This window comes from Gopherus evgoodei, chromosome 4 (assembly GCF_007399415.2).
Source record: "Gopherus evgoodei ecotype Sinaloan lineage chromosome 4, rGopEvg1_v1.p, whole genome shotgun sequence".
Classification (NCBI taxonomy): domain Eukaryota; kingdom Metazoa; phylum Chordata; order Testudines; family Testudinidae; genus Gopherus; species Gopherus evgoodei.
The window spans coordinates 131,832,020-131,850,050 of record NC_044325.1 but is presented as its reverse complement, the minus strand read 5'-3'; the positions used below and the strand labels follow the sequence as shown (position 1 = coordinate 131,850,050).

Genomic DNA, 18,031 nt, shown 5'->3' with positions numbered 1-18,031 from the left:
GGCAGGGGTGGTGTTGTGCAGGGTGCTGTGCATTTGTGGGGGAGGTCAGAGGAGCACGGGGCATAGGGGGTCGGGAGGGTTCAGGCTATAGGGAGTTGGGAGGTATTGGGCGGGGGTGGGATGTGTGGCTCGGCATGGGCCCACCCCCGAGGGGAAGGGACATTCTAGCAGCACAGAGCCAGACAGGCCACTATGAATCTGGCAACTGCTGGTTTGTAAATAGTGCCTTGCACTGGGCTGGCCCCCATTGCCCCTGGCTGGCCCCTTGCTCCAGGGACCGACCGACCTCCCCACGCCAGGTTCCATTGCCTCCATGGGGCCCCACAAAAAGTTAATCTGGCCCTGGGACCCCATGCAGAGGTGCTGGAACTAGGGATGCTGGGGGGGCTGGTGCACCCCTCAGCTTGAAGTGGATTCCGTCACGTCCCGGGTTTGCAGTTTGTACAAATTACTCCAGCACCTCTGTCCCCACCTGCCGGCGAGGCGGGGCTGCCTGCGGGCAGGCTGCAGCCGGGCGCTCCTGCGATCCCACCGTGCGCCGGCAGGGTGCGCTCTAGCCCCTCCTCCGCAGGAAAGCTGCGCTCGCGTACTGAGCAGTTGTACTGCCAGGTTGTTGTTCCTACGCATGCGCCCTGCATCCCGTTTCCGGCGGGATCTGCGCGTTCCGTCGTCGCTCGTTTCCTCATTGACGCGCCTGCGCAGTGCCGACGTGTCGTTCCTCAGCCTGCTCGCCGCCGCTGCCACGATGGTGCTAGACCTGGACCTGTTCCGCGCCGACAAGGGCGGGGATCCCGGCCGCGTGCGGGACACGCAGATCAAGCGCTTCAAGGACCCGGCGCTGGTTGACGCGCTGGTGGAGGCGGACGGGGCGTGGCGGCGATGTAGGTGCCGACCGGGGAGCGGGTCTCTGCCAGATGGGGTCCGCGGCAGGGCAGTGCGCATGCGCGAACGGCCTCACCCCCCCCAGCCAGTGGGATTCTCCCTGTACTGGGGGGAGGGGTCCCCGGGTTCTAGGTACCCCCCTTGCAGGTGGGGGAGGGGGTTCCCGGGCTCTGGGTGCGGCCCCCCCCCTGCAGCGGGGAGGGGGGGTCCCTGGGCTCTGGGTGTGGGCCAGCCCTTGCATCTCCATAGCCCCGTTCAGCCGCCTGTCGCTTCTGCAGGCTGTGAGGGTGACAGCAGCTGTCAGGGCAGGCTTGTGCCCATAGCGAGGCAGGGCTGTTCTGGGTCCCTTTGTCCTCAGGGTGAGCAGGCAGTGATGCACCCAGCAGCTGAGAGTCTTTTGGGGCCGGGCTGGGCACAGTGTCCCCCGAGCCAGCAGAGCTGCGCAGATTGCTGAGTGCCTGCGTCTCCAACTGAAGTCAGTGGAGCTGCTGTGCATGAGCCTCTATAATCTGGGCCTTTCATTGTTGCTGCCTTCAGTAGGAGCCCCCTAACTTCGTAAGGGTGTGGAGCATGCGCTCAGGTCTCCGGCTGCTTACCTGACCTTGAAATCTAGCCTGCACAATGACAGTTTTGTTCTGTTTCACCCCACTTCAATTCCACATGATTTCTGCAGCCAGTCAAACCAGTGCTGTAGCCCCTGAGTCTTGTATTAATAAGTAATTAGAAATATCTGACAGACTGGAACCCATCTTTTGACTGCCTAAAGCATTGACTACTGACTTCAGCAGTTCCTGAGATTACTGGTGGCTATGTCATAAGTTAAGTTTGGGATGGGAAGATAAGAATAGTAAGAATTAGGTGACTTTTAGGGCAGTAGTTCTCAACTAGGGGTCTTGGGCCTCCAGGCTGGGTGCAGGGAGGTTTCAGGGGAGCCACCTAGCATGGGTGGCATTCGACTCGCTAGGGCCCAGAGCAGATAGCCAAAGTCCAGCCATGCAGGACTGCAGCCTGCCTGGGGCCCCAAGCCCCATCACCTAGGACTGACACCAAAGCCTGAGCAATTTAGCTTCACAGTGCCCCCTATGGTTTGGGACCCTCAGCAGTTCCCCTTGCTACCCTGTAACACCAGCCATGGCTTTTATATGCAGAAAAAATGTTGTGGCACAGCTGGGCTGTGGAGTTTTTATAGCATGTTTGGGGGGCTTCAGAAAAAAAAAGGTTGAGAATCCCTGTATGTCATGGTTCAGCAGTCCTGGAAATGCTTTGCCAGACCAGTACAGGTGTTCTTGGGACTAGTAAGCTTTTCCCAGCTCTGGTCCTGGAGCTGTGACCGGAGAGTAAATCAGCCCCTGATTTAGGAAAATGTCACATGGACTGAGACTAGGCAAGGGGATCTTTCTAATCTGAAACCTCGTATTTTGTGGGTTACGTACTGATCCATGTAAAGGTCATCTATTTGTTGAGTAAATATGGTAGCTAATGAATTTATGTAGTTGTAATGGGAGACAGATCACTCTGGGAATCTGCAAAAGAGGCCACTATTTCTAGGATACAGGAGCTTATGTTGTTGAGGGTTGTTTTTAGCAATAGTAATTATTAGAATGCGAAGCCATTGGCTAAATGAAGTGTCTTTAACCCCACTTCTAATGTAGTTGCCTTCATGTGAAAGAACCTTTCCTTGTTATGGAAAGAGGTTAATGGGTTAACGCACATTGTCAGACAGCACTGTTTGCTGTCAGCATGCACTATATTAGTGTCTTGCATATCTGGGCAGTGCTGCTTAAATGCCGACGGTGAGGCAGGAGGTTGCTGTAGTGAAGCTCTGGGCTGAAGGCAGTGTCGCAGTGGCTATTCACTACTTTTGGAAGTGAGCACTTTGATGCAAGAGAAGCTGTGCAATGAATATGTGTTTGCATTTAAATCAGGGAAGCACTATTTGGCAGGATGCTGCTTGGAGATTGGTGATTCATGCGTCTGATGCAATCCAGCTGCAATTAGCGTAGAAACTGATTCATTCATGCCACAGATCCAGAGTAGTCACTATTCAATCAGTTTGCACTGTCAGATCTCTGGGAATGCAACTTTATATTTGGGAGAGAAGGGCTGGAGGAATTTGCTTTTTGGTTTCTCTGATGTTCCTAGTATTCAGAGCACCTTGGAAGAATATCATTCAGTGACACCACTTTTAATCCACTTTTTTTTACTGGTGTAGCTATATATTTTTTAAATCAGCCACCAATATAAACCTGAGCTTCCTGGTTGAGTGATCTCAAAGCACATCACACCACATCACACATCTGTTAAGCCCCCACTTCCCCTCCTCCCCCCCTGTATAAGTGTTACCAGTATTTACAGAGTGTGAACTAGACCCCCATTAGCTACAGTACTAGACGGAGACTGATAGAGGGAGGTGCGCACCAGTGAAAAACCAGAGTGGTGCTGTTAAGCAGTGGCTCTCAACCTTTCCAGAGTACTGTACCCCTTTCAGGAGTCTGATTTGTCTTGCATACCCCAAGTTGCATCTCACTTAAAAACTGCTTGCTTACAAAATCAGACATAAAAATATGCAAGTGTCACAGCACACTGTTACTGAAAAAGTGTTGACTTTCTCATTTTTACCATATAATTATAAAATGAATCAATTGGAATATAAATCTTGTACGTGCATATCAGTGTATAGTACATAGAGCAAGTCTGTATGAATTTTTAGTTTGTACTGCTTTGCTAGTGCTTTTTGTGTAGCCTGTTGTAAAACTAGGCAAATATCTAGATGAGTTGATGTACCCCTGGAAGACCCCTGTGTACTCCCAGAGGTATGTGTACCCCTAATTGAAACCAACTGCTCTAGAGCAGCATTTCTCAGATGTGGCCACCAGAGGCTTTTCTTGCAGTCACAGCCTCCGGGGCTATGAGTGGGGGAAGGGGGCAAAATAGCAACCCCTCCCTTTGCTCCTGGGTGCACCCCCTTGGTGTCAGTTGCTGGGGTGCCAGCAGGGATTGGGACCTGTCCCCCCTCTGGAGACATCTGTGGCACAACACTGGAGGAGCAGACAGCTGGTGAGTCGCACCCCTTCCCAGGGGTGGTGGAGCTCAGGCTTTGGGATTCAGCCCTGGGGTGGTGGGGCAGCAGGCTGTGGCTGCGGGGCTTTGGGCTCCAGTTCCAGGCTCTAGCTGTGCAGCAGCAGGCCCCAGGTTCTGGCTGCAAAGCTTCAGACTCCAGCCCCCTGCTGATGCCCCGGGCCCCCCAGCCAGGGCTTAATTTGTCCCCAGGCTTGACAGGGCTGAATAAGTCTGCTGTGAAAAGTGATACTTGTATGTTTGTTAATATCACTTTTCACAAGGGACTTACTAATTAGGAGTAAAAAAAATTACAATGATTTGGACGTGTGTATGTGCATGTTTATTTGTTTTTCCTGAAGCTAATGAAGTATTTTAGGAAAAATGTGAATGCGGCCATCAGCAAGAGTTGCCACCAGTTTTTTTTCCTGAGAACCCTTGCTCTAGAGAGCCTGGTGACAAGTGTGATTCTATCTCCTGCACTCAGGACTGGCTTTAGGAAGTGCGGGGCCCAATATGAACATTTTTGGCGGGGCACTGGCAGGGATGACTTAAAAAAAAATATGTTAAAAAAAAAAAAAAAGCCTTTCATTTCTTAGCAACTGGTTCCCTATAAAAAGTTCTGATTTAAGGGATGTGCCACAGTATGTATTTTTTATACCATACGTCCGTATTTTCCCAGGATACATTTTTTAATTTTAAAAATTCCTCCCGGATGGCGATTTAAGAACCAAGAAGTCTGACATATGTGGGAAAATACGTATGTATGTTAACCCTACCTAAAGTTCTTTTTTAAAAAGGTGGGCCTGAGCTAGGAATGAGCTCTGTTTCACATGCGTGGGTCCCCGCCACTCCCTGGGGTGTGCTAGGGTGACCAGATGTCCCGATTTTATAGGGACAGTCCCAATTTTGGGGTCTTTTTCTTATATAGGATCCTATTACCCCCCACCCCTGTCCCGATTTTTCACACTTGCTGTCTGGTCACCCTAGGGTGTGCACATGTGTGGGTCCCAGCTGCTTCTTGCCCCACACTCATGGAAGCAGGTGTGCAGGGTTACTGCCCTGGGAACTGCAGGGCACCACTGGATGTGGGGCTGGCTGGAGGCAGGGCAGGGGCTGACTGGAGGTAGGATCTGGCTGGAAGCAGGGCAGGGGGTGCGGGGCTGGCTGCAGGCAGGGCAGGGGGTGCGGGACTGGCTGCGGGCAGGGGCTGGCTACAGGCAGGGCAGGGGGTGCGGGGCTGGTGCGGGAAGGGGATGCAGCAGAGGCAGGGTGCAGGTACAGGGGGTTTAGCCCACCCTGTATGGTGAGTGCCCCCTCCTCCTCCCTCCCTCACCCAGGGTAGCAGCAGCAACCCGGGGCTTGGGGGCTATTTAAAGGGCCAGGGGCTCCCCTGCTTCTACCGCCCCGGCCCTGTAAATAGCCGAGGGAGCCTTGGCTAAGTGTCGGGGCTCCAGCGGCTATTTAAAGGACCAGGGCAGCAGAGGCAGCTGGAGCCCTGGCCCTTTAAATAGCCCCCAGAGCCCCCTGCTACCCGAGGGCTCTGGAGACTATTTAAAGGGCCTGGGGGTCCCCTGCTTCTACTGCCCCTGCCCTTTAAGTAGCCATGGGAGCACTGGGGAAGGGGTGGGGCTCCAGCAGCTATTTAAAGGGCCGGTGCGGTAGAATCAGTGGGGGCCCTGGACTTTTTAAATAGCCCCCAGGGCTCCAGCAGTGGGGCTCTGGTGGCAATTTAAAGGGCCTACTGGGAGCCCCAGGCCTTTTAAATTGCCCCCTGGGGAAGCCGGGCCACCCCGGTACAGTGCACCGGCTCTTGGGCGCGGGGCCCGATTCAGGGGAATTGATTGAACTGACCTAAAGCCGGCCCTGCCTGCACTTGGGTTCCAGCCAAGATGCAGTTCCTGGCTGCATTAACAAGTTCCTGATCAGTTTCAAGCCTCCCTCTCCCTAGCTGGAAGGGAGTAGGCACTTCCTGGTGTTCCTGTGCTGCAGAGCCTCCAGGCTAAAGGGTTGGGTGAGGGAGGGAGGTTCCCCTACCCCTTTTCCCATGCCCCTGGCTAACACCAGGATGGCTAGGTCTCTGCTGTTCTAACTGTCCCCAGATCTTCATGTTTATGAGCCCTCCATTCTAGTTCCTGCATCTGCTGTTGCTGCTTCCAGTTTTCCCCAAGCAGTCGCAAAGGAGGAAAATGAGCTAGTTCTTATGTTTCTCCTTTTTTCCCCAAAGGTCTGAGGTAAACCGGATGAAGTTCAATAAAGACAAATGCAAAGTGCTCCACTTAGGAAGCAACAATCAGTTTCACACATACAGAATGGGAAGAGACTGTCTAGGAAGGAGTATGGCAGAAAGAGATCTAGGAGTCATAGTGGACCACAAGCTAAATATGAGTCAACAGTGTGATACTGTTGCAAAAAAAGCAAACGTGATTCTGGGATGCATTAACAGGTGTGTTGTAAACAAGACACGAGAAGTCATTCTTCCGCTCTACTCTGCGCTGGTTAGGCCTCAACTGGAGTATTGTGTCCAGTTCTGGGCACCGCATTTCAAGAAAGATGTGGAGAAATTGGAGAGGGTCCAGAGAAGAGCAACAAGAATGATTAAAGGTCTTGAGAACATGACCTATGAAGGAAGGCTGAAAGAATTGGGTTTGTTTAGTTTGGAAAAGAGAAGACTGAGAGGGGACATGATAGCAGTTTTCAGGTATCTAAAAGGGTGTCATCAGGAAGAGGGAGGAAACTTGTTCACCTTAGCCTCTAATGATAGAACAAGAGGCAATGGGCTTAAACTGCAGCAAGGGAGATTTAGGTTGGACATTAGGAAAAAGTTCCTAACTGTCAGGGTGGTTGAACACTGGAATAAATTGCCTAGAGAGGTTATGGAATCTCCATCTCTGGAAATATTTAAGAGTAGGTTAGATAAATGTCTATCAGGGATGGTCTAGACGGTGTTTGGTCCTGCCATGAGGGCAGGGGACTGGACTCGATGACCCCTCGAGGTCCCTTCCAGTCCTAGAGTCTATGAATCTATGGATCTTTAGTGAAACTGACCAGGCTCTTGTCAGTTTCACCCTTCTGCTGCTTGGGAAAGCTAAGCAGAGGCCCTGGAGCTGTTTCTGTAGGCTCTGGTACATGGTAACATTTGGAAGCCTGTCCTAGCCCCCATAAGAAACTGGAAATGTTTTAAATGAAAATTGACATTTTTTTCTGGGATCTGGGAGGGGTGGAAGGAGCTGCCTCCCCTTCTTGCTATGGGTCTTCTGCTCTACGCTGACCAGTGGGGGTGAAGGGATTGTTTTCAAGCCCTGAAAATTTACCAGCTCAGGCATAAAATCTCCTCCTTCACTCCAACTAATGACACAGTGAACAGTTTACCTTCCACTCGGGGTGAGTGAAACTGTACATGTCTGAGTGAAGCCACTCAGTGATTCTGTGAGGTAGTGAAGTATTGTTTTTGCTTTATAGGTGGGGAAATGGTGTCACAGGGGGACTGACTTGCCCAAGGGCATGCAATGAGTTTGTGGCAGAGGGTTTCAGAGGGGTAGCCACATATCTCTCAATCCTATTCCCGCTATGATGCTATTTTTTCCCTCCAGGTTATGGAATGCCTGCTCAGGGCAAGTTTCTCCTCTCCATTTTGCCAACTCTCTGAATAGGATCTGTAAAGCTAATTGAAGCAAAAAGGGAATGAGTTGTGTATCTGAACTGTTTGTGTCTGCGATACATCACCTACAGGGATAACAACTTACCAACTCCACACGTTTCTGAATCTGCTAGCAAATGTGTAGTTTCACTATGGAGATCACTGATTTATTTTTTCCTCCAATGCTTCCTTTCCAGGCAGATTTCGTGCAGACAACCTGAACAAACTGAAGAACCTGTGCAGCAAAACGATAGGTGAGAAGATGAAGGTAAGAGAGAGGAGTGCTATGAAATCATAGCAGCTGTCTTCCCTGGTAACATGGTGCTAGTGTAGTGCTGATGTGGTGCTATTTCTTCTAGTCTTGTTGAAAAGCAGTGTAATCTCGCTAATCTTCCTGCAGTTGATGACCTCTAGTAGGAAGAAGTTTGCTTAGTGAATGACCTGAAAAATTTCCATAGAAATTTTTGACAATGTCAAATTAAGGTTGTTGCATCAATAGACCTGAGAAAATTGTCCACGTGTCGGATGTACTGCCGAAGCATATAACTAGTTAGAAGAGTCCACTACCCTGCACAATCTAGCCATGATTTTCATTCTGTGTCATACTGTGGATCACTTTGTAAGATGAAGTTTGAGATCCTCTCCTAGGCCCTCTCCTCCCAATCCTGATTCAACACATTGCAGCAGCTGTAGTGCTTGTCCCTGCTTACAGCATATGTTCTTAGCATGCTCATTGCTCTTCTCGATTCTTCTCTTTGCAGAAAAAAGAGCCTGTGGGCGATGATGAGTCAGTACCAGAACATGCACAAAATCTTGATGGCCTCACTGCCGACATCTTAGCGGTGAGTTACACCCCCAGCTTTCACAGGGCTGCGGGCATTCTGAAAAGTGACCATCGACCGCTTGCCTTTTCTTTCATTCCTGTTTATTTCACTGTCTTCCAGGCTGAAGTCTGACTATTCCTTACTTCTGCAGTCAGAGACCTCCAGCCAAATCACTCTGTGCTGTGAACCTGTTAGATCTTGTTAGCTAGGTAGGGTCAGACTGAGACAATACTTTAATAGGACACCTCTGAGGAACACACCAAAGTGCTATTGGCGATTCAGTCTGTGGTTCTCTTTCCTCAGTCTGTACTGAACCAGTTTCTGTGCCTGGAGATGAGGAGCACTGTGCTGCTGGCGGTGCTGGTTTTTCAGCCGAAATGTGAATACAGGAATTGTCAGACTGGATCAGCCCCCTGGTCCACCCGAGTCAGTGTCTTGCTTGCCAGCAGTGGCCAGCACCAGATGCTTTAGAGACAGGTACAAGAAACACTCAAGCACGAGGTATATTATTGTGTCCAAAATTCAACATTCAACAGTATCCACTATTAGAGCCAGATATTCTTATCCATAGAGAGATGTTTTCAGTCCCTTTTCTAATCTTAAGATTTTGGCCTTAACGTCCTTTGAACTATGGAACTCATTGCCATTCACACGCATGAAAAGGTATTTCCTTGTGTTAGTTGTGGATTTACCACTGCTCCGTTTCTTTGCATGTCTCTTTGTTCTTGTGTTGTGAGACAGGGAGAACAGGAGTCACAATCCTAGTCTCGTCAGTCTCTCTTCAGATCAATTTTACCATTGCCCTAATCATTTTTGTTACCGTTTTCTGAACCCCTTTAATACTCCTTTTTGAGATGCGATGGCCAAAATGGCGCATGGTTTTCTAAAGGAGGCACACTCTTGATTTATGTAGTCACATCACGATATTTCCCGTATGATTCCCCGTCCCTTTCCTTTTGCATCTTAAAATTTTATTTGCTTTTTGGCCGCAGCTGCACATTGAGCAGAGGTCTCCACTGAGTGGGCTACGGTGATGCCTGGGTCCCTTTCCTGAGTTGATCTAGTGAATTTAGATCCTTGTAAAGTTTATAAGTAGTTCAAATTATTCCATCCCAAGTGCAATACTTGGCATTTATCAACATTTAGCTTCATCTGCCATTGTGCTGCTCATTCCCCTAGCTTGATTAGGTCCCTCCGAAGTTCCTCACAGTTCTCTCTGGATTGGACTGACCTAAATAACTTAGTGTCATCTGCGCTTCACTGCTCACCCCTGTTTCCAGATCACTGATAAATACATGAAGTAACGGTGGGCCTAATGAGAAGCTTTGAGGCAACTTCATCTTCTGCCATGATGAAAACTAACCCTTTATTCCTACTCTGATTCCTGCCTCTTAGCCAGTTTTTGATCTATGACAATACTTTGTCTTTCACTCCGTGATGACTTAGCTTCTGTAGTAGCCTCTTGTGAGGGACTTTGTCAAAGGCCTTTGACAGTCTAAATAAATTGTCAGCTGGTTCTCCTTTATCAAATACTTTACTGACATATTCAGCGAAGTCTGTTTAATTAGTGAAACATGATTTACCTCTGCAAAAGCCTGGCTGGTTAGGCAAAGATCAGAGTGGTTTGCACTATTTAAAAAAACTCCTTTGGCCCTTTTCACAAGCATAATGCTCACTTTCCCTGTTGTTTAAGCTGTATGGTGACATACCCAGTGATCTGTGTGTAACAGGGTCTTCAGGTAACCCAGATTAAGAAAGTCCGTGTTCTTATTGACGAAGCCATCCTGAAGTGCGACGCCGAGCGTGTGAAACTGGAGGCAGAGCGGTTTGAAAGCCTCCGAGAAATTGGAAACCTCCTCCACCCCTCTGTGCCCATCAGCAACGATGAGGTAGGAACCAAACGCATGCCCTCTATGTAGACAATGTCTCTGGCAGATTTTGGGAAGTAACGTATGGTCAGCTTGAAACAAGCATGCACAGCACATCAGAGTGACCGCAGACACAGTCGGCGAGGTCCCTGTTGAGAGGGATTGCTGAGATCAGGTAGGGAGTGAATGAAATCTGCATTACAAGACGGTGTCCTGCAGCGAAGGAGCTCACTGAACACAAAGACCTGCTCAGCCATTGTGGAACTCTCCACCATTGTTCAGTGCATACATGGGAAACTTAGGCAGAGCCAAACGCTGGGATCTGCCCTTGCCCATTACGTTCACCCAGCAAGAATGTTTAACTCCAGGAATACAATTGGGCTGGGCCAGCAGCCAAGTGACATCATAATATGCTGCCGGCAGGGATCAGCATTAGGGTTCCGAGCTGTGTCTGTCAGTTGCCTGGATTTAGTCGCTATGGAGACTGCAGAGCCAATCCCAAGGTGAAGGAGCCCCTCGGGTTAAGCCCAGTAACAGCTGTGGCCAGCACTCCGACAAGTATTGATGTTCTCCACTGCGAGATGCCTGAGGCCTGAGCACTGACCCTTGTGGGGAAAGGGAGGGAGAGGAGTGAGGGCCTGACCACTCCCTCTTCACTCCTTACCTGCCTTCCGCAGAACACACTGGCCCAGGGTTCTACGCCCCGCATTGGGCCTGGCCTGGCGGGAGCAGGTGTCAGAGGAGACTTCCAAGTGAGCCCTTGTTTTCCTCATCTCGCCCTGCATGCAGGATGCAGATAACCGAGTGGAGAGGATCTGGGGAGACTGCGCGGTGAGGAAGAAGTACTCCCACGTGGACTTGGTGGTGATGGTGGATGGCTACGAGGGAGAAAAGGGGGCCATAGTAGCTGGAAGCAGAGGGTACTTCCTGAAGGTGAGAGCCCCAAGCCCCAAACCTTCCTGGTTCTGGGACGCAGGAAAAGGAATCAGACAAGCATAGAACAAGCCACCTGGCTTTGTGGCAGAGATCTGCTCCTTTCCTGCCATTTGTGCTGTACCTCCTTCTAATCCTGCAGTGGGCACAAGTGCATTTTCTGGTGCTGGTACTAGGCAGAGGGAGCCTCTCCACGGCTGGTGGCGTTCAGCCTTGCATTAGCTTTTTAAAGACAGCTGCATGTGCCACAATCAAAGGGTGTCACACTGGCTGGTGGTAGTATGGCTAGTGCTGCATGTCTCCTGCTGTTGCTAAGCATGTTTTCAGCTCAAGACGCTTCATGTCATGGCTGTGTATAAAACATTTTGGACCAACACTTGCATGGGGTAAGCCCTTCACCATTGTCCTCAGGTACCATCGGTTTGGACTCCTTTTTCTGTCCTAGTTATTGGCTCCGTTCTCTAAGCTGAGCTGTTGTAGGCACTTCTGGCCTGGTTGTCAGAGGAGCTCAGCACACAGGACAGGAGTTGCATGCACTCAGCACCTTTAGAGTCCAAGCCATTAGTCCTTCATGTGACCTGAGAGGCTTGTCTTGTGTTTGTAGGGGGCCCTGGTTTTCCTTGAGCAGGCACTGATCCAGTATGCTCTGCAGACCCTGCTCAGCAAGGGATACACCCCTATTTACACACCCTTCTTCATGAGGAAAGAGGTGATGCAGGAGGTGGCTCAGCTCAGTCAGTTTGATGAGGAGCTTTACAAGGTAAGCTGCAGGGAAGGGCCTGTGCGTCCTGATGCCGGCAAACCAAGTACAGTTTTCCATTAGTGTTTGCCATGGCAAAGGATCCTTATAGCCTGTGGCTCTTGCTGTTCCTGGGGCCCAGGTCTGCGTTGCTGAGGCTGTTGCACATATCCATAGATGCGTGTTCTGCTCTGGTATGCTGACAGAGTGCTGTTCAACCCCTGTCTCCAGGTCATTGGCAAGGGCAGTGAGAAATCAGAGGACAGCTCCATTGATGAGAAGTACCTGATTGCTACCTCTGAGCAGCCAATTGCAGCTTTGCACAGGGATGAGTGGCTGAAGCCGGAGGATCTGCCCATCAGATATGCTGGGCTGTCCACCTGCTTCAGGCAGGAAGTTGGCTCGCATGGCCGTGACACCAGAGGCATCTTCCGGGTGCACCAGTTTGAAAAGGTAAAGGGATGCACTGCTAGCCAGTTAGCTAGGAAATGTTTGCAGGATGCGAGTAGATAAGAATGGGCTCAGGGTCTTTCCTCTCAGGTGTAGATATTTGAAGGGAAAATGAGTGAGTAATACCTTGGAGCAGAGGGGAGCTGCAGAGCCCTCTCGCTGTATGATCTGAGAACAAGAGTGACTCCAGAAAGCCCCCTCTGGGGGGTGGTGTGATGGGCTGCTGCTGGCCTCTTCCTAGTAAAGTAGTTACAGATTTGTGAGACTGCAAAGGTCCTTTTGGCTCCTTTAGGGGACTGTCAGTATAAACTGCTAGCAGTTTCCAGGCCTGCTGTCATTTCCTGTCACTGTTGGTTTGTTACACTGGAATTCCGTGAGACGGACTTTGGAGAAAACATTCCCTACTGCAATAATCTCCTTGTCTTCTGGTTCCTGTTCTCTGAATCCACCATTCCTAGGCCTTGCCCCACCTCTGAGCAGCAGCACACTAAGACGTGCAGTTTGACCCTCTGCGCATGGTTATAGCTTCTCTCCCCTCCCCCAGATTGAGCAGTTTGTCTACGCGTCGCCTCATGATAACAAATCGTGGGAGATGTTTGATGAAATGATCGCAACTGCTGAGGAGTTCTACCAGTCGCTGGGCATTCCTTACCACATCGTCAATATTGTCTCAGGTACGGAACTCGGCTCTCCTGGTCCGGGGTGCACGTGTAGGGGTAATGTGACAGGACCAGCCTGTCATCAAAGGACAGAGGCCAAGACAGGAGGCAAGTGGGCAGGGCAGTGTTGGAGGAGCCAGCCCTGGCTCTGGTCCTGGCTCAGCTTCTGACCTGTGGGTGAGCTTGGGTAAGCCCCACCCCTCTCTCTGCTTCTGGTTATACTGTGTACAGCACCCTGCGCAATGGGCCCTGGGCTCAGCCTCTGTGCACCATTGTCCCACGGCCTGCCAGAAGTTGTGTCTGACGTGGTCGGGAAGGACCAAAGTGACCCGTTTCCTTGGTGGTCGCTGTGCAGTAACACTTCAGGGACATACACTGCATTGGCTGTGCCCCAGCTCCGAGTAGTGCCCTGCCTAGCCATGGTCAGAGCAATCTTGGGAAAAGCGAATCATTAACTTGTATTAAGTCTGAAATGGCTTGTCCCTTCCTCTGGGGAAGGAACTGCTGTGACCTACTAGCAGCATGTGTGTGGCCACACGGGGGAGTCCGGGGCAGGCCATTTTGAAAGCTGTGAGAGTGTTGGTTAGGCACTGCTGGGCTGAGACTGTCACTTTGATCCACCTACTATACCCTTGCCGTTACCTTGTGCTTTCCCCGCCCCCCCAGCTGTCTAGCTCCCCCTGTTGTCTCTCTAGGTGTTGAGCTAACATACAGCAATGGGGCCCTAACTGGGTTCCTACATGCTTCAGGAATACAGGTGCCAGGGGGTTGGTTTCTGGTCCCTGTTTCTTCCCCGGGCCAGCGGGGCGAGGTGCTGCAGAGAAGGCAGGTTCGTCCCCATGAGAGGAGGAAGTGCTGCGTGCTCCGATGGCTCCTTCTGGCTGGTGTAGAGGCAAGCTGAGCAACAGGAGGGAGGGGAGAGATGTCTTCAGTGCCAACGAACCCTTTAAAATCGAACGCTTAGTGTGTGGCTTGAACCAGCCTTAGCCGGGAATCTGAGTCTGAAGCTCCTCTTGCTAAGGCCGTGTCTACACTGCAGGATCTGTGATGTACAGGAGGTCACACTAGATGATTTGACAGCCCCTTCTGCCCGTTAGCTCTGACAGATGGGGATAGCTCAGTGGTTTGAGTACTGGCCTGCTAAACCCAGGGTTGTGAGTTCAATCCTTGAGGGGGCTATTTAGGGAACTGGGGTAAAAATCTATCTGGGGATTGGTCCTGCTTTGAGCAGGGGATTGGACTAGATGACCTCCTGAGGTCCCTTCCAACCCTGATATTCTATGAATGAGATGCTTTGCCTGGTGGCTCTGTGCTGGCAAAGCCCCCTAGTGTCAATGTGGACGAGCCAGGTTGTGGGAGTTTTTCTGTTGGCATAGTGACACCACCTCCCCGAGGGAGCCAGCTGGGCCAGCAGAAGCCCTCCTGTGGGGGTTTGCCAATGTAGCTTTGTTGGCTGGCAGTACAGTTCTCTCACCCCCCGCCTGACACGGCTGTGCAGTGTAGACCTGGCCTCTGTCATCTGTCTGTACCTCAATACGACGGTGCACCTGGTGTCTCAGAAGGCCCGCCCAGCCCGAATGCCTTGTAACCCCTATGAGCTGGGTGAGAGCCAGGCACAACACTCCTGTCTCTTGTAAGGTTCGGTGCATTGGCTTGACGTTGCCTTTGTTGTTAGCAATGGCAGGTCCCCCTGGCAGGCGGCAGTTTTTGGAGCCGACATCACCCGGCAGATCCTGGAGGCTGCTCTACAGCGCTTGGTTTCCTGAGGCTCCTTCTCACAGTTCACTTATTCAGCCTTCATCCCTCTTTAAAACAAGGGACCGAAAGGGGAGGGCACTACAGGTTCTCTGCACGGGCCCTGTGTCCCGGAGCTACTGTACTGCACTGGGGAGTCGGAAGGGGAGCTGCTAAAAGTATGTCCTGAGTGGGGCTGAGTGGGAATGGTATTCGTTTCGGATAGGTCTGATCACCTGTCACTCTGCTCACTGGCCAGGTTCAGGACTGGCTCCTTCTCCCCTAAAGAGCTGGCATAGGAAGGGGAGAACAGGGAAGCCCAGGCCAGGAGCCACTCTGAGTGCGAGATGGGCCAAAGGGTCATCCAGCAGGAATTGACACTCCAAGCTGCACCCCTGGAGCAGTGGCAGAGATCCTAGATCCTCCTCTTCCAGGAGAATCCCCATTGCGTAGAGTCCTGCAGAGCCCTAAGTACTAGTCTTCACTATGATGCTGTCTTGGGGGTCTCTAAGGTGCCTGTCACTGGGGTCTCTGGGCCCCATAATCATTTGCGGTGAAACCAGAGCACAGCAGTTGGGCAAGTAACTTAGCAGGACAGGCTTTGCTCTCTGTCCCTGCAAAGCCACTGCTGGATTGGAGGCAGCATTCAGCGCATTCTCCCTGCTGCCTTGCCGGCCAGCCCAAGTAACTGCCTCTCACTCTTGCAGGCTCCCTGAACCACGCTGCCAGTAAGAAGCTGGACCTTGAGGCTTGGTTCCCAGCATCGGGCGCCTTCCGGGAGCTGGTCTCCTGCTCCAACTGCACAGACTACCAGGCCCGTCGCCTGCGGATCCGCTACGGGCAGACCAAGAAAATGATGGACAAAGTAGGTGGCATTTCAGTACCTCCTTTTTACTCTCCGTGTGCATCCTGAGGCAGCTGAATACCCATCTCGGAGCAGTTACCTCCCACTGCATGCTCAGTGTCTGCCAGCTAGCTGCTCTCCCCACTGGGATCGTTCCTCGCTCTCGCCCGCACAGCAAAGTGAATGTATTCCTTGCCAGCGCAGTGTTCCATCCTGGGAGAGCGCATCCTTCCTTCCAAAGGGCGAGATCCTCGCTGAGCAGCCCTGGGCACCAGCCGCTCCGTCCTCTCTGCTGGGTCCCAGTTAGAGCTGGGCAGAAAATTTGGCAGTGAGGGTGGGGAGGTGTCTTCTGCAGAAAATTTTGGTGGGAACCTCCTCCCCCTAGCTGCCCTTCATTTTTCACCTTAATTTTCCAGGGACAACTCCTGAGTAGGTTGGGACAAAAATTCAGATATGTAAATACTTTGGCCCAAACTGAAATCTTGATTTGGAAATGCTGCTGCGGTGCCTCCCATTGAGCTCCCTGGTCAATGATGCATCAGTCTCCCCTCTGCAGGAGAGGAAGCAGCTCCTTAGCCTGCTTTGTCCTTGCAGGTGGAGTTTGTCCATATGCTAAATGCTACAATGTGTGCCACGACCCGCACCATCTGTGCCATCCTGGAGAACTACCAGACACAGGACGGCATCCTCATACCAGAGAAACTGAAGAGTTTCATGCCACCAGGTACAGCATGAAAACCCCTTCACGTGGCACCTCTGCTCTGTGCATTGACGCACCTTTCCCTGTCTGCTGTCTCCTCCCGCACCTGGTAGCCTAGGAGAGGGGTTCTAGCACCAGAGAGGCAGGGTGAAGGGGAACTCTGGCCTGGAGCAAGTCCAGTCTGCTCATTCCTTCCCAGCGCTTATACCTCTCCTGGATTTCTTCCCCCAGCCCCACTGCTTCCCATGTGACTCTTCTGCAAGTTCTGCCCTCTGAGCAGGAAGCCAGCAGTGGGGAAGGGGGAGGGAAGGTTGTGGCTGTGGGGACTGGAGGAATGAAGGCTTCTGGGCAGGACTTTCCTTGGTGATATAAAGGGGAACGGTTCTCAGGCCAGGAGAGCATTCCTGGCCCGCTCTCACCATGGGTAACTGCCTGCGTCTCTCGACAGGTCTGAAGGAAATGATCCCCTTTGTGAAACCTGCTCCCATTGACCAGGAACCTTTTAAGAAACAGAAGAAGCAGCATGAAGGAAGCAAAAAGAAACCAGCTGGTGGTGATAGAGTCCTGGAAGGGCGAATGCAGAACATGGGCGTAAACGACGCCTAAACCCAGCTCCCCCGTCAGCTCCCCAAGGCTGTGCGGTCTGGTGTGAGGAACCCAGGGCTGGGAGCCGGGCTCCTGGATTCCAGTCTCAGCTTGGTCACCAGCTGACTGCGTGACCTGGGGCAAATCACTCCCCTCTGCTTCGTGTCCCCCGCTGGAACGTGGGATGGCACTCAACTCCCCTGCCTCGCGGGGTGCTGAGGCTCCCGCACCTGGAAGGTGGAAAGCACTCGCAGTGCCAGCTGGTATTCTCCCCAGCAGCCATGTCCCTTCAATTGTGTTCGGCAGCCTGTGGAAAGGGTTTCCTGGGGGGGCCCTAGCCAGGGCAAAGTGCTGATGTCCTGTTCATGCTCTCAGCAGCCCCCACCCCCCACCTGAACCCCAAGGGTAAGGAGTTGAGAAGGGAAAAACCAGGCGGGGCTCCTGTTACATATGTGATTTACTGTACCCATAGTCTCTTTGCATGGATGTAGGATTGTCTCTGAATCAATGCAGTGCAATAAAGCAATGTAGGGAGACAGCTGGCACAGGCTCCTCACCACTGGCTCTTTGGGCTCCTGCTGCTTTGTCCCCGTAGCCTAGAACTGTCCGCTCAGGTTCCCCTGCGGGCAAGTCAGCCAATGGCCTGCAGATGCTCTCTGTCCTTAGTGGGACTAGCCCAGCAGGACTAGCACCTGCTAGTCAACAGAAGAGCGAGCCCCTGCCTAAGGCCACCCAGCAGGCCAGAGGCCCAGCTTCTCTGGCCGTGGTGCTCTCCCTGGTGCCTGAGAGCTGGCAATGCAGGTTGGGGCATCCTCCAGACCACATCAGGTACCAAATGCCAAGGAGCCAACCCTCTGCACCGCCTCCTCAGCCTCTGAGGAAGGAGTCAGAGAGGGGTGCAGGGAGACTCTTCAGCTAGAGGAGAAACTGAGAAGCAAGTGCAGGACTCGTTGCCTGGAGACGTTTCCTGCTCATGCTCTGAGCTAGACCAGGTCTCGTTGCAGGGCTCTGGTAGATCGGCAGCTGGGGGCTGAAAGCACCTTGTGTGGATTCTCTGCTTTGACGGGGGGACAATTTGATTCTGTACAAGAAGACTCTGGGCTCCTCTCTGCTTTG

The 18,031-nt window shown here is 51.9% G+C and overlaps 1 protein-coding gene across 4 annotated transcripts; it reads left to right on the top strand.

Moving 5' to 3' along the window:
• Window positions 1-674: 674 nt before the first annotated feature.
• SARS1 (seryl-tRNA synthetase 1) lies at window positions 675-17,471 on the top strand. 4 transcript variants are annotated; one of them, XM_030561111.1, is made up of 11 exons: window positions 675-881; window positions 7,777-7,847; window positions 8,341-8,421; window positions 10,134-10,292; window positions 11,061-11,204; window positions 11,809-11,964; window positions 12,175-12,396; window positions 12,938-13,067; window positions 15,494-15,651; window positions 16,225-16,354; window positions 16,779-17,471. In XM_030561111.1, exons 1-11 carry the CDS (start codon window positions 746-748, stop codon window positions 16,934-16,936), a joined length of 1,545 nt encoding a protein of 514 aa, XP_030416971.1. In that variant the 5' UTR covers window positions 675-745; the 3' UTR covers window positions 16,937-17,471. The 4 variants fall into 4 exon arrangements, with proteins under 4 accessions (XP_030416971.1, XP_030416973.1, XP_030416972.1 ...); XM_030561113.1 differs by lacking the exon at window positions 10,134-10,292; XM_030561112.1 differs by lacking the exon at window positions 11,809-11,964.
• Window positions 17,472-18,031: the final 560 nt, after the last annotated feature.